Here is a 22,616-nt window from a genome sequence, read left to right as displayed (position 1 = left end):
TTACAATGGCAGAGTCTGTCTTGGACAGACGCACGGCGCTTGGTAGCCGTATTACTCCCCTTCACTGATGGAGAGATCATTTCCCAGAGGCCGGATGGCCGGAGGGCTGGGGAGCGCGCGCTGGAACCAGGACCCAGCCTGCTTCGAGGCGTCTATCCCTCCGCGTTCGCAGCGGAGAAACCCCGAGACAGCCGGGAGGGGGCGCGGGTCTAGCGGGGAGGCAGGGCTACGGCCGAGGGGCCGGGCCTCTGCCTCGGCCGGGTCGCGGCGGGGTGGGAGGCGGGGCCGGGGCTCGTTGGGATGAGTGCCCGGATGGTGGCCTCCAGGGAGCGGGTCCGTGGCCGTCCGCGCCGGCCAACGTGGGGGTGGGGGGGCGCTCACGGTACGGCTGGTGTGGAACGCGGGCCGCGCCTGAAGGCCCGAACCTGCAAGCCTGCGGTGCGCCAGCAGAAGGCCGCGCAAGGCCGGCTCCCGAGCATCGGGCTCCGGGAAGACGCGGAGGGGCCTGACCCCTGGCAAGGCCGCGGGAGAGGGCCTGCAGTGCCAGCCAATGAAAGGCGAGGGGAGGCGGGGCCTGGCGCGGGCGGCCAGCGGGCACCGGCGCTGGAGGAGTCGCCGCGGCCGCAGCGCGGTGGTCGTGTGCTTGCGCATCTGGACGGCCGGGGCACCGCCCACCGCGGGTGGGAGGGGCGTGGCCGTGTGCCGGGCAAGTGACGCGAGGAGCTCGGCGTTCCTGAGTCGCCCTGCAGTGCGTGCAAGGTGAGAGGGTCTTGGGGATCGGAGGACCCTCCGGGTGTGCTGTGACCTCGACTCGCGGCCTGGGGTTGGGGGTCGGGCTTGGGCGCGGACGCTCGCTGGGGCAGGGGTCTGGCCGTGACGTCCGGATCCTGGCACTGCCTTTTCCCTCCTAGGCCGCCTCATGGAGGCCTCCGCGGGCGCCTTCTCCTCCGTCCTGCTGCTGGCCTTCGGCGCGCTCGTGATCGCCGTGCTGGGCGCGGCGCAGCGCCTGGGGCTCTTGTCTCGGCTGGTGCACACGGTGAGGCGCGCCCGTTCTGCCGGCGAGGAAAGTGGGACTAACCCAAGGCGCCCGAGAGGAACGGTCTGCTCACGGTCCTGTCCCCATTGCCCCGGGGCCTGCACTTTGCCACCACCAAGACATAATCCGGAAGCTGCGCTAGCTGGGCACGAACGCCCGCGCACACTCCTTCCCCGGGGCCCTTTCTACAGGCTCTCGAAACCCGGTGGGGTCAGAGCGCGTGAAAGGCAGGCGCGGGACGGGCGGCCGTGCAGGGACAGTTTTCATGTATCGCTCAATGCGTGCCTGAATAGGTGCTCTTGTTTCCTTTTCCACGAGAGGAAACAGGCTCAAGAGGTTGAGCGGTAGCTTACCGTAGGTTTGGGGAAGATCTGACCCCACGGGTGTCGCTCTGAACTACTTGGTCCTGTCTCAGAAATTTACCGCTTCCCCAGACCCTCTCCCGAGTCTTTCGTCTCCGAGCCTGGAGCAGCCCTTCCTCTCCTATCCAGAAGTAAGGCCACTAGCCTTGGGGACTTAGGGAGATCGACGCCAAAGGCCTCTGCTGTGTGGGGCTGTGTAGAAGCTGGGGCTGGGAGGCCCAGCACTTCCTGTGCCAGCAGGCCGGCTCCATGCCAGGCACCTGGTGGCTGGCAGCTTGTCAGCTGGACCTTGCCCAGGGCCTGGGAGGGAGTCTGGTAGGCTGCAGTCAGCGGTGAGGCTACCGGCCCTGACACTGCAGGGGATGTAGTTCTGGAGTCCCAACAGATGGTCCCTGCCCCGTGCCCTTGGCCAAACTCCCCTGGGTTCTGTAGATCCACCTTCCCTCCCCTCTCTCCTTGATTGTCCTCCCTTCCCGGAGCTGGAACAGAGTGGGGCGCTTAAGAGCGTGGATTCTATGGGACTTTGAATCTTGCTTGGTCTCCTTAGCTGTAAGAAGATTAATGACAAGAGGATCTGATAAGAGGACCTGTATATAGCACGATATGTGCCTAACCAACACCGAGGTTCCTGTGACCTCTGACGTGCTCCGCCCTCCTTCCTGGGGGAGGAGGATTGCCTCTCCTCACCTGGCCCAGCTCCTTGACCATCTTGTTCCTCCCCCTGCTTGGGTTCAGGTGGACACGGCAAGCATCCAGCATGGTGGGGAGAGTGTGGCGGCCGTGCTGAGGGCCCACGGTGTAAGGTTCCTCTTCACGCTGGTTGGTGGGCACATTTCCCCACTGCTGGTGGCCTGTGAGAAGCTGGGCATCCGTGTGGTGGACACGCGCCACGAAGTCACGGCCGTCTTTGCTGCCGATGCTGTGGCCCGCCTGACTGGTGAGGGCAGAGTAGAGAGGGCTGGGGGCTGCTGAGACTGGGATGGGGGTGTCTTTGAGGGGCAGGGGTTTTTCAGAAGTGGTCAAGAGAGTGGGCGCGGCTGTGACGAGGTCTGTGTTCCAGGGACGCTGGGTGTGGCGGCGGTGACGGCAGGCCCTGGCCTCACCAACACGGTGACTGCGGTGAAGAATGCCCAGATAGCTCAGTCCCCAGTCCTGCTTCTGGGGGGCGCTGCCGGCACCCTGCTGCAGGTGCCCTGTCCTTGGGGGGCGGTGGGGGCCCCAGGGAGGCTCAAAGGGCCTCACGTCTTGACTCCCCGGACTCCTGTCTCCACTAGAACCGGGGTGCCCTCCAAGCCATTGATCAGATGTCCCTGTTCCGGCCACTCTGCAAGTTCTGTGCTTCCGTGCAGAGGGTGCGGGACATCGTGCCCACCCTGAGGGCTGCGGCGGCTGCTGCTCAGTCAGGCACCCCGGGTAGGTGGGGTTGGCTGGGCAGCGGTCAGGCCTTAGGGCCTGGGGTCTAGGGAGGCTTGGCAAGCTCAGCGTCCTTCCTGCCCCTGCAGGCCCAGTATTTGTGGAGCTACCCATTGACGTGCTGTACCCCTACTTCATCGTCCGGAAGGAGGTGGTGCCAGCCATGCCACCCAAGGGCCTCATGGGTCGAGTGGTTTCCTGGTGAGTAGCCCCATGCCTGCCGTGCCCTCCCCCATGCTCTGCCCTCCCCTGTAACCTCCTGCCAGCATCTCTCATTCACTCATTCATTGATTTGCACATAATTTGAGAGGGGCCAGCCGCAGGTAGAGCATTCCAGGTAGAGGGAATAGCATATGCAGAGGTCCTGAGGCACGGACAGACTTGATGGGTTGGGAACAAAGGTGGCTCCTGTGGCAGCAGGTGAAGGTGAGCAAAGGGGTAAGGGGCAGGGCTGAGCTCAGAGCTGCCAGCAGGGGCCCCGGGGATGGCCTGGGCTTTTTTGTTTAATCTGAGATCCACTGAGAAGTACTGCAGGGCCTTGAGCAGAGGTGGGGGGCCCTGACTCAGTTTGTTATTACGTTCCCTCTGGCTGCTGCTGGAGAATGGACAGTGGGGTCGGGTGGAAGCCGGGGAGCCAGGGAGGAGGTGTGGCGGTCAGCAGGATGACAGGTGATGGTGGCCTCCATCTGGGTGGTGGCTGTGGGATGCGGAGGTGTGGATGGGTCACGTATCAGTGTCTGGACCTCCATCAGGCCAGAATAAGGGGACAGTGGGTTACAGGCCGGTGACATGGGCACAGCTCACTCTGGGGCCTCTGGAGGATTTTGAGTGGTTACTGGCAGGATCTTGGAGAGAGCAGGGCAGCAGGGCTGGCGTGGGACAAGCTTGAATGTTTTCCTGGAAAAGATGCAAGTTTGAGGGGGGCATCTTTCAGTTGAGAGGATAGAAGGGGCTCCAGGTAGGGACATAGCTCCAGGAGAGGTATGCGGAAGGCATCCGTTTTTCGTCACCACTGAGGTGGCCTGGCTGAAATGGCATAGGAGGGAGACTCGCTCTCCTCCTCGTCCTTCTCCTGTCCCTTCCCTGTGCCTGTTCTCGCCCCTCCACCTTCCACTCCTCCTCCAAATATTTTAGTGGTGCTGCTCTGTGCTAGAGTCCAGGATGGGCATGAACCACACAGGCCGGTCCCTGCATGAAGCTCAGGGAGTAGAGGTTTCGCTCACCTGTCTTCTGTAACAAGCCTTTCTTAAGACAGTGAGGTATTACGCCCTTTTCATATGTTAGGTAACTGACACCCAAGGAGGCCGAATGACTTGCATCCGTCCTGTTAATGGCTCACCTGGGGCGCCTTCAGTGCATCACCTGCAGAGCTACGTGATGTCTGTGATGAGTGAAATGGAAGTCCAGAGACATGGGTTCAAATCCCAGGACTGCCGCCAACTAGCTGTGTTAACCTAAGCAATGGATTAAACCTTTCTTTCCTTTTCTTTCTTTCCAGTTTTTTTGAGATATAATTGACATGTAGCACTGTCTAAATTTAAGGTATACAGCATAATGATTTGACTTACATATATTGTGATTAAACCTTTCTTGACTTCAGCTTCCTTATCTGTAAAATGGGTGAATGTTGCCTGCTTTTCTCTTTAGACCAAGATTTTATGAAATATAAAATTAGATCATTTGGAGAGTGCAAAATGCTGAAGTGCAAAAGAATTGACCATTACTGTCTTAAATAAGAACAGGGCTGAGTCCAGTCTCATATCAGATGCAAGGCAGGGTGTCTCCCATACTTCCTCCAACATGGGTAGGGAACCAGAAATAAAGAGGGGGATTCAGGGGTCCTGCACATACAGGAAGTGGTTGGTGACCGTGTCAGGTCGGCTGAATTTTTAAGCGGATCTGTTCTGTGGCTGTGACAGTCTCTTTGCTCCCTGGCCTGTTGGTTCCGCCCCACTCCATTCCCCACCTCACCCCTCTCTCGGCTGCCCCTCCTCAGCCCCCTGCAAGGGGACTTTTGTTTCTTTTCATGTTAGGCTTCCCCACGGTTCTATCCTTGGCCTGTTATCATTGTCTGCAACCTTGACAGAAGCTTTGGCTCCTACTGCTAGACACGCCCATGTGTCTGTATCTGACTGCATTAGATGCCCCTTGAGGGCGAGGCTGAGCAGAATTTACCCTTGTCTCTCCAGGGCCCTGCACAGGGCCTCATGGAATGTTGGGCCCTGTGACCCAATGAGTAAGGAGACAGAGAAGGAGATGTCTGAAGCTGGAGAAGAGGCAAGAATACTGACGATGTTAATAACTCCCATTGACTGATGGTTTGCAAAGTGCTTTATATCCTGAATGTATAGATCACTGAACCTGAGGAGGGATAGGTTCCTTTTACATTTTACAGAGGAGGAAGCTCAGAAAGGTTAAGTCACTTCCCAAAGTCACACAGCTGGGAAGAGGCACAGCTAGGACTTGAGCCCATGCCTCTGACCTGCAGCCATGGTCCTTGATCCTGGCACTCCATGCCTGTGTCACTTGTTTCTGAGGGTCTGTGTCCAGTTGGGGTGGTCATCAGAAGCTTCTGAGGGAAGCAGGCCGCTGGAGACCTGGCCATGGGCTTCGTCTGCCCCTGGGTGGTTGCTCATCTAGCCCTGCGCCTGTCCTGCTCCCCTACCTGCCTCTTTCCTGGTCCCTGTCCTCCTTCAGCTCCTAGAGCCCTGGGGATTCCTCCTGGTAACCGCCCCTTCCTCTCTCCTTTGCAGGTATTTAGAGAATCACCTGGCCAACCTCTTTGCAGGAGCCTGGGAGCCTCAGCCCGAGGGGCCTCTGCCTCTGGACATCCCCCAGGCATCCGCCCAGCAGGTGACTGTCTCTCCTCCCTGGCCAGGCACCCCCACCTGGCAGGATGGCCTCTCCCTGAGTCAGTACTGGGGCTGTAGTCTTAGGGGGCTGATGGTGACTCAGGGTTGGCCCTTTGAGCCCCATCTCTCGCCCTAGGTTCAGCGCTGTGTGGAGATCTTGAGTCGGGCCAAAAGGCCCCTTATTTTGCTGGGGAGCCAGGCCCTGCTGCCCCCGATACCTGCCGACAAGCTTCGGTGAGAAGCCTCAGCCTGCCCTTCTTATCATGTTCCTGGTCCCTGGTCCCCTGAGGCCCTGTGGGGACGTGCAGGCCTTTGGCCACACTTGCTTCTGTTCTTCCTGGACCCCCAGGGCTGCCGTGGAGACCCTGGGTGTCCCCTGCTTTCTTGGGGGGATGGCACGGGGGCTGCTGGGCCGCAACCACCCCCTCCACATCCGGCAGAACCGCAGCGCCGCCCTGAAGAAGGCAGACGTCGTCCTGCTGGCAGGTAGGCCTCAGCCTACCCTGCACCCCGCCCCCCTCCAGACACCCCTCACTCTGTGACCCTGCCTCTTCTAGTCAGTTACTCGCTGGCACTCCACCCTCATAATCACCCACCCTCTTACCTCTGGCCCCACATTCCCCTGTGAAGGGTTTTGAACACCCTGGACCTGAAATTCAGATGAACTCTCGCCAGGCTGCAGTTGTGTGCTGTGATCTGGCTCTACACAGAGGAGGGTGCACAGACAGCAGGCAGCTGCTGAGCTCATGTACAGCATTTCAACAGCGTGTCCACAGACAGCATTAACAGTTTCACATCAAGTGCTTTCAATCATTAGCTCTTGCTGTGTAATAACCATCCCCAAACTCAATGGCTTAAAATGCAATTATTATTTCTCAAGACCCACCTACAGGTTAGGTGGTAGTTCTTCTGGTTTTCACTGGGCTCGCTCCTCAGTCTGCAGTTGGGGAGGCTGGAAGGCAGCCATGCTGATCCAGGCTGGGCCGGCTCACACGCCTGGGGTTGGCCTCAGCTGCCATCACCGAGTTCTCCCCTCCACCCTCCTTCCTCAGTGTTTCACATCATCCAGCAGGCTGGCCTGGGCTTGTTCACTTGGTGGAGGACGAGAAACATGCAGGGCTCGGGGAGTGTGGTTATTTAAGAGACAGAGAGTGGAAGCTGCGAGGCTTCCTGAAGCCTGGTCTCCTGAAGGTTGTGCCATCACTTCTGCCACATTCTGTTTGCCAAAGCACATCCGAGGCCAGTCCAGATGCGCAGGGTGGGGAGCTGCAAAGTCTGCAGACGGTGCGAGTACAGGGAGAGGTCAAGAGCAGGCACCTCTTGGCATTGTCTACCACGGTGGGTTAAGTGAGGTAGCGGGTGCTCCCCAGGACGCTGGCCCTCCATCCACTGAGACCCTGTCCCCACCCCAGGAATCATCTGTGATTTCCGCCTCTCCTATGGCCGTGTCCTCAGCCGCAGCAGCAAGATCATCATTGTCAACCGTAACCGGAAAGACATGTTGATCAACTCAGACATCTTCTGGAAGCCCCAGGAGGCTGTGCAGGGTGAGCCCCCAGACGCCCCCACACATCCGTGCTCTTCCTCGTCCCTCTCTTCCTGGCCTCTCCTGCAGCTGGCTTGAGCTGGGTGCTGGTGATAAGGCCCGGACCCTGCCCCAGGGGCACCCAGTCAGCCAGAGACATGGATGAACAAATGGGGTGTGTGTCAGAGGGAAGGCCTTGGACTGTGCGTGTGATCCTGTCCCCTGCCTCCCATGCTGCCCACTGCCCTTAGGACACAGAGCTCACTTCTTGGCTGCTGAGGCCTCTCTTTTCTGTCATGCCCCTCCACCCTGTTCAGTCCCCTGTGACAGCCTTTCCATGCTGCTTTGCCTCTCATTCCAAGGATGCTAATTCCACGCTGCAGTGCAGCGACAGGGGACGCTCGTGTCAAACAGAGAGGTGGCACTGTTGCATTTGTAACAGCTGGTGGGCACTGAGTTGGAGGAGCCAGGCAGAGGCAAGGGGCTGTTAAACAGGCCTGGATAGAAATGAGGAGGCCTGGAGTGGGATGGCTGGGGACAAGAAACTCTACTTCTCTGAGCCTCTGCGTGGTCATTTCTCAAATGGGAATGGCAAGAAGGATGCCACTGGCTCGTCTGCTTGTTCACTCATACACGTGCTTGGCAGAGGCAGGGGTTTTCAGTGACGTGGTTCAGAGGCAGAATTTGCAGGATGGCGTGATCTGGGATGTGAGGGGCAGGCAGGTGACGAGGCTGGCTTGGGTTTCTAACCTTTGTGCTTCCTAAACCTCTTTCTCTGGCTTTGCTTTCCCTTTCACCGCTGGTTCTGGCAGGCTCTGGGGTGTGTTTGACCCATTTTGCCCCAGGAACACCCCTGGCCTGCCTCCTGGCCGCCTGCTCGAATGCCGCTGTCAGCTTCCTGCTGTCCTTGGGCCTCTGCTGCTGGCAGGGCAGGAGGCGGCCCCCTCCCTGCAGCCACACCCTCCTCTTTCTCCAGGAGATGTGGGCTCCTTCATGGTGAAGCTGGTGGAAGGCCTTGAGGGCCAGACGTGGGCCTCTGACTGGGCAGAGGAGCTTCGGGAAGCCGACCGGCAGAAGGAACAGACCTTTCGGTGGGGGCTGGCTGGAGTGGACGGGGGGGTGGGGTTGTGGGTTCCCGGCAGGCTCTGCCGCGGGCCCTGCTGACCTGTGCCGCTGCGCTGCAGGGAGAAGGCGTTGATGCCTGCAGCCCAGCACCTGAACCCGGTACGGGTGTTGCAGCTGGTGGAGGAAACTCTGCCTGACAACTCAATTCTGGTGGTCGACGGTGGGGACTTCGTGGGCACTGCTGCCCACCTGGTGCAGCCCCGTGGCCCCCTGCGCTGGCTCGATCCTGGTAAGGAAGGTCTTGTGCCTGGGGCAGCTTGCACTGTCCTGGCCCCTTCACACCCACCTGCTCTTGGTTCTCCTAGGGGCCTTCGGGACGCTGGGGGTTGGTGCAGGATTTGCACTTGGAGCCAAACTGTGCCGGCCAGATGCCGAGGTGAGTCAGGGTGCGGACGGCAGGGGGCTTGCTGCTTTCTGGGCTGTGAACCACCCCAGCCATCCTCGATCCCGCCCCAGGTCTGGTGCCTCTTTGGGGATGGAGCATTTGGCTACAGCCTCATCGAATTTGACACCTTCGTCAGACACAAGGTGACTGGGCTGCCCCAGGGGAAGCTCAGAGCTTGGGGTTCTGGGAGATGTCATCAGGGGTGGGGGGGGGCTGGGGAGGGAGCTGCTTCTGTCTGGCAGAGATCCTGGCCCTGTTTTTGTCCTCTGGCCAAGCCTTGGGACTGAAGGCTGTGGCATGTGCTCTCCCTGCAGATCCCAGTGATGGCCTTGATAGGGAATGATGCTGGTTGGACCCAGATTTCACGGGAGCAAGTGCCCTGTCTGGGCAGCAATGTGGCCTGTGGCTTGGCTTACACTGGTGAGTGGCCTGGGCAGGGTAGGGACGGGGGAAGCTGTTTCAGTCTGTGCTGGGCGTGTGTTTCTCTCTTGGACTGGCTGCATGGTGGGCTGGGCCCCTGCCACCATCTGACTTGACCTCCCCTTTTAGATTATCACAAGGCAGCCATGGGACTAGGGGCCCAGGGCTTGCTGCTCTCACGGCAGAATGAGGATCAGGTGGTCAAGGTGCTGCGTGATGCCCAGCAGCAGTGCCGAGATGGCCACCCAGTTGTGGTCAACATCCTCATCGGGAGGACGGACTTCCGAGACGGCTCCATTGCTGTGTAGGGCCTTGTGGGTCAGTACCCTTGGCTCCCTTCCCACCCTGGGACTGTGCCTAGCTGGTTTGGAGTCTCATCTTTGCCTGCCCTAGGCCTATTCCATGAGGCCCAGTGATGCTACAACCCTCTCTGAGGACAGCGAGGGGCTGGAGGGGTCAGAGCTAAAAGAGGCTCCCTGACAGCACAGGACAGCTCTTGGGCCTTTTTCTCTGTGGGCCCAACTCTGCACCTTTTCTCTCCCTCTCTTATGCACTGAATAAACCACCTTTGATCCACTTGGGCCCAAGTACTCATCCAGAACCTGTGCATATTGATTTATTGTCCACAAGATGGAAGTGAGGGAAAGAGGGGAGACAGGAGGGGACCCTACTCTCCCAATGGAACTCTGAGTGGCCACAACTGAGGCACCATTACTGGGGATTTCAGGGTGCCTGGACACTGAACTTTTTGCCCACCTCTGTGGTCCCTGAAAGAGCCCCATACACCTGCTCCAGACATGTCCATGCATACTAATCCTCACACAGACACACACGCACGGAGGAAATAAATATGTTCCGTACCAAAATGCCCCCAGCCTGACACTTCAAGTGGGGCCCCTCCAAAAGGGAGGTCTTATAAGTGCTCAATTTCTTCAGAAATGGGGAGCAAGAATAGGGGAGGGGAAGGGCCAGACTCTGCTATCTCCATTTGCTGGTTTGAGGCAATCATGGGGTTTTCCCTGGAAAAGAGGGTGGGGGAACCACCTGTTTTTCTATAACCCCAGGCTGCCCTTGTCCAGCTGGAGCCCAGGACAGGGGCTTCCCCCAACTCTGCCCCAAATGGCACCTCCTGATAGTCCTTGGGCTCTTAGAGGCAGGGAGAAGCAGAGTGCAATGCTCAAAGCTAATACTGATTTGGTTGGCAGCAGCAAGAGGACTGACTGGGGGGGTGTCTTACCATCCCAGGGTGATGCTCACAGTAACTGGTGTTTCCCCGGCCAAGGGGAGGCAAGAGGCCAGCCCAGCAAGCGGGAGAACTGCCTTGTGGCAGTCCGGGGGAGAAGCCCTTGGTACTCAGAAAAGACGGCCACAACAGCTGGTCCCGGAAATCCCCAGTCTCCGGCCTCCGCAACCAGCGTCCAAGTACTGAGCGCTGGAGAGAGGAGTGATGCTCAGCCGGGGGCTGGTTGGTCGCTAGGCAACGCCGGCAGCCAGAGCCCGGCCCCGAGCAGCAGGTGCGCTCCCCGCCGTTGTCGGGGCGCCCGACCGCCCGCTCAGAGGCACACGTTGATCTGCTTGGAGAGCTCTCGCTCCAGGTCCAGGATGAGTGCGTCAAAGTCTTTGAGGTTCAGGTGCGCGTTGAAAGGCGCCTCAAAGTCGTCCTCGAAGTCGGCGGGGCCCGCCCGCTCGCCGGCCTCCTCGTCCTCCTCCTCGCTGTCGCTCCCCGTCACCTGGTCGTAGTCCGGCCCGGACAGGAAGTCCCGCCCACAGGGCAGGAAGTCCCGCCCGCAAACGCTCCAGTCGCCGGCGTAGCGGTTGCTCGGAGGGCTCTCGGGGCCGCCTCGGCCGCGGGGCCGAGTCACTACTTCGGGGCCCGCCAAGGGCAAGTTCAGCGGCGGCTGGCGTTTGGGCCGCAGGTACGGGGCGAGGTCCGGAGCGTCTGGGGTCCTGCGGGGATCTACGGGAGGAGAGGGAGCATTCGTGATGGCGTCACGCACAGCGGCGGCAACCAGGCCTCTGATTGGCTGCTTAGGCAGCCAGGTCCCTGATTGGTCTGCCGAAAGGCAAGGCCTTCGACCGGATCAGGGTTTCACTGGCTGAGCTAGAACCGGTTGCCTAGGCAACCGGCCGTCTAATTGGCAGGTAAGAGGGAGGGCCTCTGACCGCGTCAAGCGTGGACTGGTGGAATCTGAAATAGTTGCTGAGGCAACCAGGTACCGGTTTACTCAGGCGAGGGGACGTGGCCGTCCTGAAGTCCGAGACTCTAATTGGCCGCCCGAGAAAGCGTCGCCGTGGCGGCCTGGCCCGGATTGGCCGCGCGGGCCGGGGGCGGGCTCACCTGGCCAGGCCTGCAGCAGGTAGTGCAGCACCTCGATGTGGCGCTTGAAGTCCACCGCGTTGGTGAGGCCCGGGCCGGAGCTGCGGATGCGGGGCCTGGCGGGTGCCTGGCGAGCCGGCAGCAGCACGGGACCGAAGCACACGGCCAGGTTCTGCGGGGTCATGCGGTTGTGGGCGTGGAAGGAGGAGACAAGGCGCAGGTGGTCCAGGAGAAGCGTCAGCGTGGCCTGAGAGGAGAGGGTTGGGCGGGCATGAGGGGAGCAAAACCGGTCCCCTCTCGCATCTGAGGGAGACTAAGGCGGCTCCGAATGGGGGAACTGAGGTTCAAGGTCTCATAGCTGGGAGATGACTGAGCAAAGACTTAACCATTAGGTATTGGTATTAGGATCCCATTTTGCTGGAAGGGAGACTGAGGCCAAAGGTAACTTAGCTTTGGAATGGCAGAGTGTGGACTTGAACCCACTCTTTTGTGTGTTAGGCAGATTCTGTGTGTTTAGGCTCATTTTATAGATGAGGATATTGAGGCACAGAGAGGGTCTGGGTTTGTCCAGGACCCCACAGCCAGGAACCTCCTTTGTAGTAGGTTGACAGACCTGTGTTCAGAATCTGTGTTTTTGATACATCCTGTCTGTGCAATCTTGGGTAGCTCACTCAACTGCTCTGGGCCTTGGTTTCCATATCTGTGAAGTGGGGATACTAACAGAACCTACTTTTTTAGGGTTGTGATGATGCAACAAGCTCACAGCTATCACCAGACCAGGCATGGGTGAAGTGCTCTACTGATGTCAGCCCATTCCCTGTCCCACCCGCTCCTGCCGGGCCCAACTCACCCTTTCCACATCTGGCAGGCAGCTGAGGAGCCCACGGGTGCCCTCAGTGCTGGGGGGAGTCCTGCTTGGAGGCCCCTGGGCCATGGCCTCCAGCACCACCTGATAGAGGGGCTGGGTGATGAGTGGGGTGGGCAGCTCCCGAAGATAATCCTTGAGGATGCCTGCAGACACAGGGCCCACTCTGGTCAGGGCACCCCTGGCTTTCGAGGCTGGAGGGGTCAGCTGGGGCTGGGATGGGGGAAGAGGAGGAGGACAGGTGCCGGAAAGTGAAAAGACAGAAGGGGTGAGGTCCCAGAGGGACCACAGGGACTGCTTTGAAGTGAGGGTTAGGTGGGGAGCAGGCAGGGGAGAGAAGGGGCATGCTGACCAGTGATAACATTGATATCGGGGTACAGGTCCTCAGAGAGGCAGACAGCTGCACTGTCCCGCTCAAAGGCATCCCGCAATTCTTTCTTCATGGCTGCCGAGCCGCACAGACGGTACAGCCCCACTACCTGGGGGTGGGAGCACAGACGGGATATCTTCTTGGCAGGGCCACACACTGATCAGGGCCCAGGGGGGTGGGAGCTGGAGGTCTGGGCCAGGGTGGCAGGGGGCTGATAGGTTGGGGGCTGGCTGTAGCCTCACTGGCTGCCTTCTGGCTCCTCTGACACCCCTTCACCCCATCCCAGCTGGCCCCCAGACCTCAGACCCACTCCCCAGGACACCCAGTGTACAGAGGCCAGACCTTCCTTCCCACCCCACTTGGGATATTCCTAGCTCCTATCTCAGTCCAGACAAAGGCAGGAGGCTCCCCCCAGATCATAGCACCCAGCCCAGAACCCATGGGTCATCCATCCATTTAGTAACACAGGATCCCAGCCCTTCTGAAGCTCGGAGTCTGATGGGGGAAAGACAGGACTCCAATAACTCACAAACCTAAAACTGTGGCTGGGATAAGAGGGAAGAAGCTGGGAGAACTTAAAGCAGGACCTGACCTACTCATTGGGGTAGTCAGGGAAGGCTTCCTGGAGGAGGTGACAAGTGAGCTGAGGAGGAGTCAGAGTTTCCTGAGTCCAAAGAGGTAGGTGCCTGAACAAGTGATCCACGAGGGGCTCACCCGCAGTCCTCGGCGTTCAATCTGCCCAACACACTTCTGGATGATGAGGGGCACTTGGCCTGGGGGCTGCTCCCGCTCCACCAGCAGCGGCAGGGGCAGCCCGAAGACACGAGGCTCAGCTGTGCCCGGTGCTTCCTGCTGCTCTGACAGGGTCAGCTTGGCATACAGCAGCCCCTGGGGCTCCAGGCGCACAGCCAGCTGCTGGGCTTGGCATCCTGACGACACAAGGGGACCTGAGTGGGATCTGTCCCCTAAGCTCCTGGGTCCTGGGCCCCTACTCCAAGCCACACCACCACCCTGGCTTAGTCCCCTGGGGCGCTCTGGGGACAAGGGCAGCCGTGAGCTGAGTCCCATGCCCTACGGTTTCTCCCCTGTAGTTGCGCGCGCATCCTACCTCGGAAGACCGTGGGCAGCAGCACAGTGCCCTGGGCGCAGGGCCGGTGCCGCCGTACGCCGGGGTCCCACGCCAGCACCAGGGCCCGCAGCAGCCGGGCAGCCTCGAGTTCCAGGTGGAAGGTGTGGTCCAGCCGCAGGAAGTCCGGCCCCGCGCGCAGGGGCCCTGTTCGGGCCCGGGCCACCCCATCCACCTGCAGCAGGCAGCAGAGGTCTCTCGGGGTGGCCCCGGGCGCCGGCCGCAGCCCCCCCAGCCCGTACAGGTGCAGGCTGAGGCGGCCCCAGAGCGCGGCCGGGGGCCCCCGGGCCAAGGGGCCCACCTCATAGGGACGGAAGGCAGTGGGCGACGGGGGCCCCACTGGGCGCTCCGGTGAGTCGCCATCACTGAGGTAACCAGCCCGTGGGCCCCGCAGGCCCCCGGCCACCGCCGCGCGCCCGGGGGTCCCCACGCTGCTGTCCAGGTGGTAGCGGCTGATGACGGAGCCCGCGGGGGCGGCCCTCTCGCGCTCCCGGCCGGCCCGGCTGCCCCGCAGGCTCAGGCGGCGCCGCAGCTCCGGCAGCTTCTTCATCTTCATGGAGAGGCGCCGGGCCGGGCCCGGGGACTTCGTGCGCGAGGCTTTGGTGGGGGGGCTGGCGGGGGCTGCGCCTGTGGGAACGGCAGACCTCAGGGTCCAGAAGCCTGCAACTGGGACGGGGGTGATGCCGCGGTCATCTGGGGGGCCGGGGCCTTGAGGCTTGAGCTCACCTTGGGAGGCCAGGCCCTCTGGCTCAGCCGAGCCTGGCTGTGGCCCCAGGGGCTCCGGTGCCGGGGCTCTGGGATCTTCCTCAGGGATAGGGTTGTACCAGATCTCTCCGGCGGGCTCCCCGCTGCCAGGTGCCCCGGGCCCCAAAGCAGCGTCCTCTGGTGGCTTGGCCCCGCCCAGCACCCATCGGCGGCTGCTGGGCTCCAGGCTCTGCAGGTAGGCTCCCCGCGCGGGGCTGCGAGGTGCCTCAGGGCTGGGGGGCCCCTCTGCTCCCGCCTGGGGCCCTTCAGCAGCCTGGGGCTCTGACTCTGGAGGGCTGGGCTCCGGGTGCTGGGCTGGGCGGCCTGGTAGAGCACACAGGTAATGAGACCCAGACCCTACCCTCTGGCTGCCCCCCGGAGCAGCCCCAGCCAGAGCTCTTCCCCAGCAGGGGCAGGGGCTGGGTGCTCTCAGCGCGGCCCTCACACCACTCGCTTATTTGGAAAGGGCGGCCTCAGGCCAGCAGTCTCATCGGTGGCTAGCTTAGAGCCCGCCCGATGTCAGTCCCTGGCTCCCGAATGGGACTGACCCTCTGCCATCCAGCCTCAGGGGTGCGGTGGGCCCTGCGTTCCTCTCTCTGCTTCCCCAGCCCCCTCACGCACCCTGGCGTGGAGCCCTGCCCCTGTGCCTTCTCACTGGGTGGCTTTGGGCAACTCGCTTCCCATCTCTGAGCTGAGTGTCCTCTCATGAAATGCAGGCTTTGATGGCCCCCTCCAGGGGAGCTTCAGGGAGTTGGGTGTGGGGGCTGCTTCCCCATCCCTGGCATCAGGGTAAAGCACACGGCCCACAGTGGACGCTGGCTTGCTTGCTTGGAAGACAGGAGCAGGCATGACAGCGAGCACCCGGTTCTCCCTTCCCTGCAGCATGTCACCCCCACCCCCTAAGCCTGTCTTCCAAACTCTGCCCCCATCCTGGAGTGGGCCCTGTCTCTCAGCCCAGGCCAGATCCTCCTGGTCAGCGCCTGGTGGCCACCCCTTTGCTCCATCCTCCCCTCTCTGACATCCGGGGCTGTTTCCTTTGTTTTTGTGCGTGGGCACCCCTGTCCCTTCTCTCTGCTCTGGGAACCTTGGGAATATTTGGGAAGGGCTGGGGGAGAGGTCAGATCCGTGGAGCCATCTGGCCTCCCTCCTTTAACTCCTTCCTTCTGGAGACTTCCTGTCCCATGCAGCTCCCATTTTTTAGGTCTTGTCTTGTTTGCCTGTTGACTCCCTCCTCTGGTCACCTCCGATTTCCACCCCCCAGTACTCTGTCTCAGCAGGTCTCTGTTAGTAGTATAGACCAAAGAGCTGTATAAGTCACTTCACTGGCTCTGGGCAAATTACTCAACTGCTCTGTGCCTCAGTTTCCCCATCTGTATAAAAGGGACACTTTCCTGGGGCTGCCTAAGGTGGAAGCAGCTACCCAGTCACTGGTTAATAGGGAGGAAGGGAATGGGGGTATCTACCATGATTGACATACCGCCTCTCTCCTTCCTCTGAAGGAGTAGCCCCTCATCTCCCATCCTGGGTCTCCAGGGCTCAGGGTGTCCTCTGCCTGGCTTGACCGGGCCCCAGTTTCCCGGCCTTCCAGCTCCTCCTCCCCTCTCTCCAGGCGCTCCGTCTCGGCCCCATTTCCTGCCAGGGGCGAGGCCCCCTCCCGGGCCTCCCAAGGAGCCCGCAGTGCTGGCATCCCAGGCCAGGCGCACATAACGGTCCGCGCCCCCTCTGCCCCCAGCCCCTTCCTTCCAGGACCCCTGCCCGCCCCCGGCCCCCCCGCCCCGGCCCGCAGGGGGCTCCGCAGGACTACCCCTATACCCCACGCCCTCCCTTCTTGGGGCCCCGGGACACCCTCCCAGGCCGGGAGGGGTTCGGTGCCCCCCGCCTCCGCCACCTCCCCGGCTCACCGCGCTCCTTCGCGTCCGACTTTTTCCGGGGAAGTTTCTCCCGGCCCCGCAGGCGGGAGAAGGTCTTCCTGAGCAGCGGCTCGGCCATGCTGGGGCCCGGGCCGGGCGAGTGCGCGCCCCGGGCTCCGGCCGCGCCGCCCCCGCCCTCCCCGCCCCGCCCGGGCCTCCGCGCCAGCCCCCCGTCCCGCGCCAGCAGGAAGAGCATTCCGGGAATACTTGGCCCAAACTTTTTTTTTTCCCCTTCCCGCGGCCTGAGCGAGTGATGCCGGGAGATGTAGTCGCCCGGGCCGGGAGGGGAGGGGAGGGGAGGGGGCTCCAGCTCTGAACATCGTGGCGCTCGCCGGGCCCTGGCTTCCCTCTTATCCACCCTCCCTTGGTGATCTGCATACAGCAAGTTCTCTTGGGTTTAACTCCAAAACGCATCCTGCACCTACGCTCTCTCTTTCCCGCGTCCTCTCCGGCCTGGTGCAGGCGCGGGCATCACTCTGTTCCATGAGCCCCCGACCCCTTCCCCCTTAGGGATGGTGGTTTAAGAAACCATTCCAAACCTTAGTGGTGTAAAACAACCATTTTATGGTGCTCACAGACGCTCTGAGTCAGGAATTTGGGCAGGGCAGAGCTGACATTGTTTCTACTCAGTTGGAAAGACTGAGGTTTAGGGGTGACTCAACAAATGGGGGGCTGGAATCATCTGGAGGCGTGTCCACTTGCAGGTCTTGTGGTTGATGCCAGCTGTGGGCTGGGTTTCGCAGGGGCTGTGGACAAGAGCCCCTGTACGGCCTCTGGGTGCAGCTTGGGCTTCCTCCCAGCAGGGCAGAAGTCAGGGTGCTGGGCTCCTTACACAGCCTCCCAGGGCTCCTTAGTGAACAAGGCAGAAGTGTGTTGCCTTCCCTGACCCAGCCTCGGGTGTCATGCCCTGTCACTTCTGGTGCTAGATTCAAGGGGAGGGACACAGACCCCACCTCTCTCAGCGGGTGGTGTGTCAAGGTGACCTTGTGCAAGAGGATGTGGAATGGGAGATACTATTGCTGCCGTCTTGGAAAACGTAACCCACCTCACTCCTGCGTTCCATTCTTTATGCAGGGCCTGGAGTAGACTAAAGCTGAAATCAGATCATTGCATGCCCCTGCTGAGCAGTCTTCCCATGACTGCTCACCCCACCTAGAATAAAATCCGAACTCCCATGAATAACATCCAGGCCTAACAAGACTTCTGACCTCATCTCCTTTGTTGTCCCCATTGCTCACGGTGGTCTCCTCTCTGGTCCTCCTTCACATCAAACTGTTACTGCTCTAGGCCCTTGGTACATGCAGTTCCTTCTGTTTGGGAAGCCCTGGTTCTTTGGAAGCTGCCTCTTTCTCATCCTTTCATTCCAACAGCGCCTCCCTGGGAGGCCTCCTTGAGCACACCGATGTCTGGTCATTGTTACATCACCGTGTTTGATTTCTTTGAACACTTGCCACAGCTTGAACTTAACAGCTCCAGTAGATTGTTCTAGTTTATCTGCTTCCTTGTCTAGACTGGGGCTCACCAGATGCCTGTCTGTCTTGTTCACTGCTGAATGGCCAGGTGCCAGGTGATGAGGCCTGGACAGGAGCAGCTGGCCAAGAGGCCTGCACAGAGGAGGTTGTGTGTGTTTGCTGTTAAAGCGTCTTCATGTAGATCTCTGTGTTTATCCTACTTTGAGTTCATTGAACTTCTTGGATGTAGATTCATTTCTTTCATCAACTCTGGGAAGTTTTTTGGCGATTATTTCTTCAACTATTCTTTCTGCCCCTTTTTTCTTCTTTCCTTCTGGGACTCCCATTACGTGTATGTTGGTATGCTTGACAGTGTCCACAAATCTCTTAGATTCTGTTCATTTTGCTTGGGAGTGTGTGTTTGGGAGGAGTCGGGCTGGAGAAGGGTGGGGTGCACCCCATTTAGATCCCCGCTGGATGTTTCTGAGGCAGCTTCTGGCAGTAGACAGAGAGGTCAGGGGCCAAGAAAACACCTCTTCACAAGTCCAAGGCAGGGAGTGCAGGACTAGGGTCCTACTGGGGTTCTCTAGAACCTCAGAGGAGCCGGAGGCTGACATAGGCGTGAGAGCGCTCCTTGGCCTCACCCATGTCACACCAAATGATTAAAAAACACTCACATGACACATCAGTATTTATTATTTTCTTGGCAAACCCTTTTGACAGGGTTTCTGTATTTTTCTTGTTGCATTTATTTGGCTACATATAGCTCATTTAATTCATAGTTTGCTATGATTCTTTCTCAGTAATCAGAAATTCTTGATAAGTGAGAACAAGTAATCTACAAACTGTATGTAATGAAATGGTTATGAATGGTAAATTTCACACTTGGTGAAGTTTGCACAATTATTCATCTGGATTTTGGTAGTTGCTCTTCAGATTTTGGAGCCTGTGTGTATGTGTATTTTCTTTCCCCAAATGTTGTCACTGGCTGCAGGCCTGATGTGCTGTGCTTATGGTGCCTGATAGATAAATCAGCCCCCAGCATATATGCGGATGTGTTGGAAGAAGAAATGCAGGTGGAGGGGGCTGGTTAGGTTTGAGCAGAGGTGCAGAGCCAACAGTGGGGGTTGGTGGATAAATAACCCAGCTCCCTCGCCCCTTGTGTGGAGTGACTGAGGGGTGTGCTCTGCACTGACCCCCTGAGATCCCCGTGGGATTGAGCTCCGGCTGCCCACAGTGGAAACTTGCACGTCAACGCGCTCTTACCAACTTCCTTCCTTTCCCTGTCTCACTTCTCCACCACCTTTGCAGCGTTTCCTGGGTCACTCCCAAATAAAACACTTGCACATGAATCCTTATCTCAGGGTTGGCTTCTGGAGGACTCCAAGCATAGACAGTCTCTCTATGCCTCAGTTTCCTCATTAATCCAAAGCAATCCCCCTGCTGTCAAGGCTGTAGGAGTGGGCCGTAATAGGGGAGGGACATGTGTCTGTGGGCTAGGTCCATTGTTTGCCACCTCCTTAGGGTCCTTAATTCCTGGGAAATGGAATATGGAAAAGGTTATGGGGAGCAGGCCCCCAGCTTCCTTTACTCCCTATTGTCATTCCCAGTTGTCCCTGCACCTGAGGCTCACCTGCATCTGGCATCTTCCAGGGTCCACTGGGGCAGCATTGAGGAGCTGGAGGGAGTGAAGGCAGTCAAGTACTTGTGAGGCAGCTTCCTGAGACAGGATGTGGTGTCAGCTGGGAGGCAGTAAGCAGAGCAGCATATGTTGGCCAGAGCCTCCCACTGGCCCTTGGAAAAGCCCAGCCAGGCAGCTGTGGGGCTGAAGCTGAGGTGCAGCAGGGCCCCTGTCATCCTTGCAGTGCCCTCCTTTTATCAGCTGCAGGCCTGCTGGGCTCTCCTGCTGACCAGGCCCCAGGATACCTTCAGCCACTGGCCATCTGGGCGTGCCAAGCCCTGCCCTGGTGCCCAGCTTACAGGGCCTAAGGGGGCCGGCCTGGCCACCGAAGCCTCATAGATGCTGGTTGTCCCAGAGGAAGGGGAAGCAGCCTAGAGAGAGGTGGCTGGTCAGGTGGGGACAAGTGCCCTGGGGTGGGCAGGGCCAGGCAGAGACCCTAGGTCATTCCTTAGCTCCTCCTTCATGCCTCCCAGGTCTCTGAGTTCTTCTGCAGATTCCAAAGAAAGGTCTGGCCCTTGACCGGCTTCTGGGAGGTAGCCTCGAAGCCCTTGGAGTAGCCTACCTGATCAGAACCTCTGTACGCCTGGGGGCATGCCGGACAGTTTATGATGACAGTGTGATTTATGGGGAGGGCCTTGGGCCACACTCTGTCAGCCTGACCTCGGGAGGGGCTGGAGACTGAGTGACTAAGTTCAGCCACATGTGTGGTCAACCATGTCTATGTTGCTAATCTGGGCTGAATTATATCCCCCCAAATTTGCGTGTTGAAGTCCTAATCCGCTGCCTCCCAGGTACCTCAGAATGTGACTGTATTTGGAAATAGGGTCTTTAAACAGGTGATTAAATCAAAACGAAGTCATTAGGGTGGGCTCTAATCCAGTGTGACGGATGTCCTTATAAGATGGGGAAGTTTGGACACAGACCTCTGTGCCCATAGAGGGAAGACGATGTGAAGACACAGGGAGAAGACGGCATCTGCAAGCCAAGGAGAGAGGCCTCAGAGGGAGCCAAGCATGCTGACATCTTATCTCCAGATCTCCTCCAGAACTGGGGGAAAATAAATTTCTGTTGTTTAAGCCACTCAGTCTGTGGTGTTTTGTCATGGCGGCCCTGGGAAACTAATACAGTGTCTGACCTCCGATGAAAACCCTGGACACCAAGACTCGGTGAGCTGCTCTGGTTGGCAGCACACCATGTGTGTTGTCACACATCGTTGCTGGAGAATTAAGTGGTGTCCACATGACTTCACGGGAGGGACACCGGAAGCTTGCGCCTGGTCTCTTCTGGACCGTGCACCCTGTGCCTTTTGCCTCTGCTGGTTTCCGTCTGTGTCCTTTCCCTTTAATAAACCATGAGCATGGCAACTTTGCTGAGTTCTGTGAGTCCTTCTAGTCAATCGCTGAACCAGAGGGCGGTCTCAGGGACCTCCCACCACTCAGGTTCACAGAGACGGAAGCGACTCCCCAGATCCGTGGCAAATGTACATTTGAGAGTAGGAGCTCCCCGTCCAGGACGTCGGCCTCAAGCCTTCCCGAGTCCTTTGCACGCCTTGCTGGAAGCGGCTTGCCAGCCTCTCCCAGCAGCTCTCCACCTGCGGTCCCCACAGCCCCGCCTGGGGCAGGGCTTGAGCTGTTCCCAGCTGCAGCATGACCTTGGGCAAGCCACCCCCTGGGAGGACATCCAGCGTCATGGTGGAAGGAGCGGTCAGGTTTTGGGGTCACACTAGGCTGGATTGGAGTCCCCCCTCTGCCCTGCTCCAGCATGGGGCCTTGGGACAGTCACTTTCCCTCTCTGAGCCTGTGTCTGGGTCTCTAAAATTGCTTTGATTCATCCAGTAAAATCCTGTACAGAAAGAAGTGTTGCTGTGCTTTAGACCAGCTAGGGGCACTCTGCTCCTTCAGATCTGGATGAGGTGACTCAAACCCCTTCCAATGCCCTCGCCCGATTTTGGAGAATTCTTGCATGGTTATTTTTTCGTGGTCTCCTGCTATTGCTCACTTAAGGAGTGCCACTGAGCTCACAATTCCTGGTCTATGGGGCGGGGCTCCAGCTTCTGTCCTCAGTTTCCCTAAGGCTCCTGTGTGTGGGGTAGCTTTGCTGAAGGCTGAGGGAGTGGCGGGGGGCGGGGGGTGGACATCATGTACCGCAGCCACTTAACCTTGACTGTTAGACGGTTTGGTTTCAACCGAGCCAGCTCAGTTACCTCATCTGGCATCCTAGAGTCTTGCCATCACACTGCTTCCTATTCATTCATTCATTCATACATTCATTCATCCTGTCAACAAATACATTTGGAGTGGCTGATGAATTAATCATGTGGGTATGGAGTTGGGCAAGATAAACAAGAGAATGCAGTCTCAGCTCGCAGTCAAGTGGCAAAATGGACATTCATCAAAGAATCACACAAACGGGTATAAAATCCCTGGTAGGATGAGGGGAATGAGGAGGAAGAGAGTGTACTAGGGCCCCTGATGTGGCTGGCATGGTGGGGGGGGCGCTTCTCTGAGCAAGTGGGGTTTGTGTTGAAATCTCACAGCTGAAGAGACATGAGCTCTGGCAAGAGGTGGGGAGGAAGGAGTGAGTGGCACGTGCAGTGATCCTGTGGCACCATCCCTGTCCGTCTCTGCCTTTTCTGATGCTGGGATTCAGCCCGCCTCGCTTCTCATTTTTCAGTCCATTTTGGCCTCCCTGCCTTTGTCACTCCTGTTCATCTACACCAGGGTTGGCAAACTATGGACATGGGCCAACTGCGGTCCTCGAGCCACAAATGTTTTTAAATTTTTAAAACAGTTGGAAACAAATCAAAAGACTACATTTCATGAACCATATTTCATGCAACTTTTGATAACTGTGTTTGATAATTAAAAATTTCAAACCTAGTGTCCAAGAGGGCAGCCTCTGTGGTACCATAGGATTAATGTGTCCAGTAGTAGGTAGTTTGAGAAGGCCCACACTGGATGGCAGATTTTAGACAGGATTTTCTGGGTCCCAAATTAATTAGGGTTTTTCAGCAATCCTGTAGACTGGCCTTTGA

General features: G+C 58.8%; 2 protein-coding genes and 2 long non-coding RNA genes across 5 annotated transcripts in view; 3 read left to right on the top strand and 1 right to left on the bottom strand.

Moving 5' to 3' along the window:
- Positions 1 to 264: 264 nt before the first annotated feature.
- ILVBL (ilvB acetolactate synthase like) lies at positions 265 to 9,694 on the top strand. 2 transcript variants are annotated; one of them, XM_070586380.1, is made up of 16 exons: positions 265 to 759; positions 912 to 1,036; positions 2,134 to 2,335; positions 2,459 to 2,586; positions 2,673 to 2,811; positions 2,901 to 3,012; positions 5,565 to 5,664; positions 5,800 to 5,897; positions 6,013 to 6,149; positions 7,076 to 7,210; positions 8,165 to 8,279; positions 8,373 to 8,542; positions 8,619 to 8,689; positions 8,770 to 8,841; positions 9,013 to 9,118; positions 9,248 to 9,694. In XM_070586380.1, the coding sequence occupies exons 2-16, from the start codon at positions 920 to 922 to the stop codon at positions 9,424 to 9,426; spliced, it is 1,881 nt and encodes a 626-aa protein (XP_070442481.1). In that variant the 5' UTR covers positions 265 to 759; positions 912 to 919; the 3' UTR covers positions 9,427 to 9,694. The 2 variants fall into 2 exon arrangements, with proteins under 2 accessions (XP_070442481.1, XP_070442480.1); XM_070586379.1 differs by lacking the exons at positions 265 to 759; positions 912 to 1,036 and having other exon boundaries at positions 1,853 to 2,335.
- A 23-nt stretch (positions 9,695 to 9,717) lies between these two features.
- On the bottom strand, positions 9,718 to 16,612 carry SYDE1 (synapse defective Rho GTPase homolog 1). Its single transcript, XM_070586378.1, has 8 exons — positions 16,442 to 16,612; positions 14,523 to 14,864; positions 13,779 to 14,423; positions 13,385 to 13,599; positions 12,653 to 12,779; positions 12,286 to 12,446; positions 11,457 to 11,682; positions 9,718 to 11,075 (listed from the first exon to the last, which is right to left on the bottom strand). Exons 1-8 carry the CDS (start codon positions 16,527 to 16,529, stop codon positions 10,672 to 10,674), a joined length of 2,208 nt encoding a protein of 735 aa, XP_070442479.1. The 5' UTR covers positions 16,530 to 16,612; the 3' UTR covers positions 9,718 to 10,671.
- The window catches only part of LOC139077758 (uncharacterized), an 85,873-nt gene continuing 74,160 nt past the window's right edge, over positions 10,904 to 22,616 (top strand). The window contains exon 1 of the long non-coding RNA XR_011530207.1: positions 10,904 to 11,034. This is a non-coding gene — a long non-coding RNA (uncharacterized lncRNA). The remainder of the gene's footprint in view (positions 11,035 to 22,616) is intronic.
- Positions 11,464 to 20,662, top strand: LOC139077757 (uncharacterized). Its single transcript, XR_011530206.1, has 2 exons — positions 11,464 to 11,604; positions 20,520 to 20,662. It is a non-coding gene; the product is annotated as an uncharacterized lncRNA (long non-coding RNA).

This window comes from Equus przewalskii, chromosome 20 (assembly GCF_037783145.1).
Source record: "Equus przewalskii isolate Varuska chromosome 20, EquPr2, whole genome shotgun sequence".
Classification (NCBI taxonomy): domain Eukaryota; kingdom Metazoa; phylum Chordata; class Mammalia; order Perissodactyla; family Equidae; genus Equus; species Equus przewalskii.
Note: the sequence above shows the minus strand (reverse complement) of the source record. Positions and strands in the feature narration are given on the sequence as shown.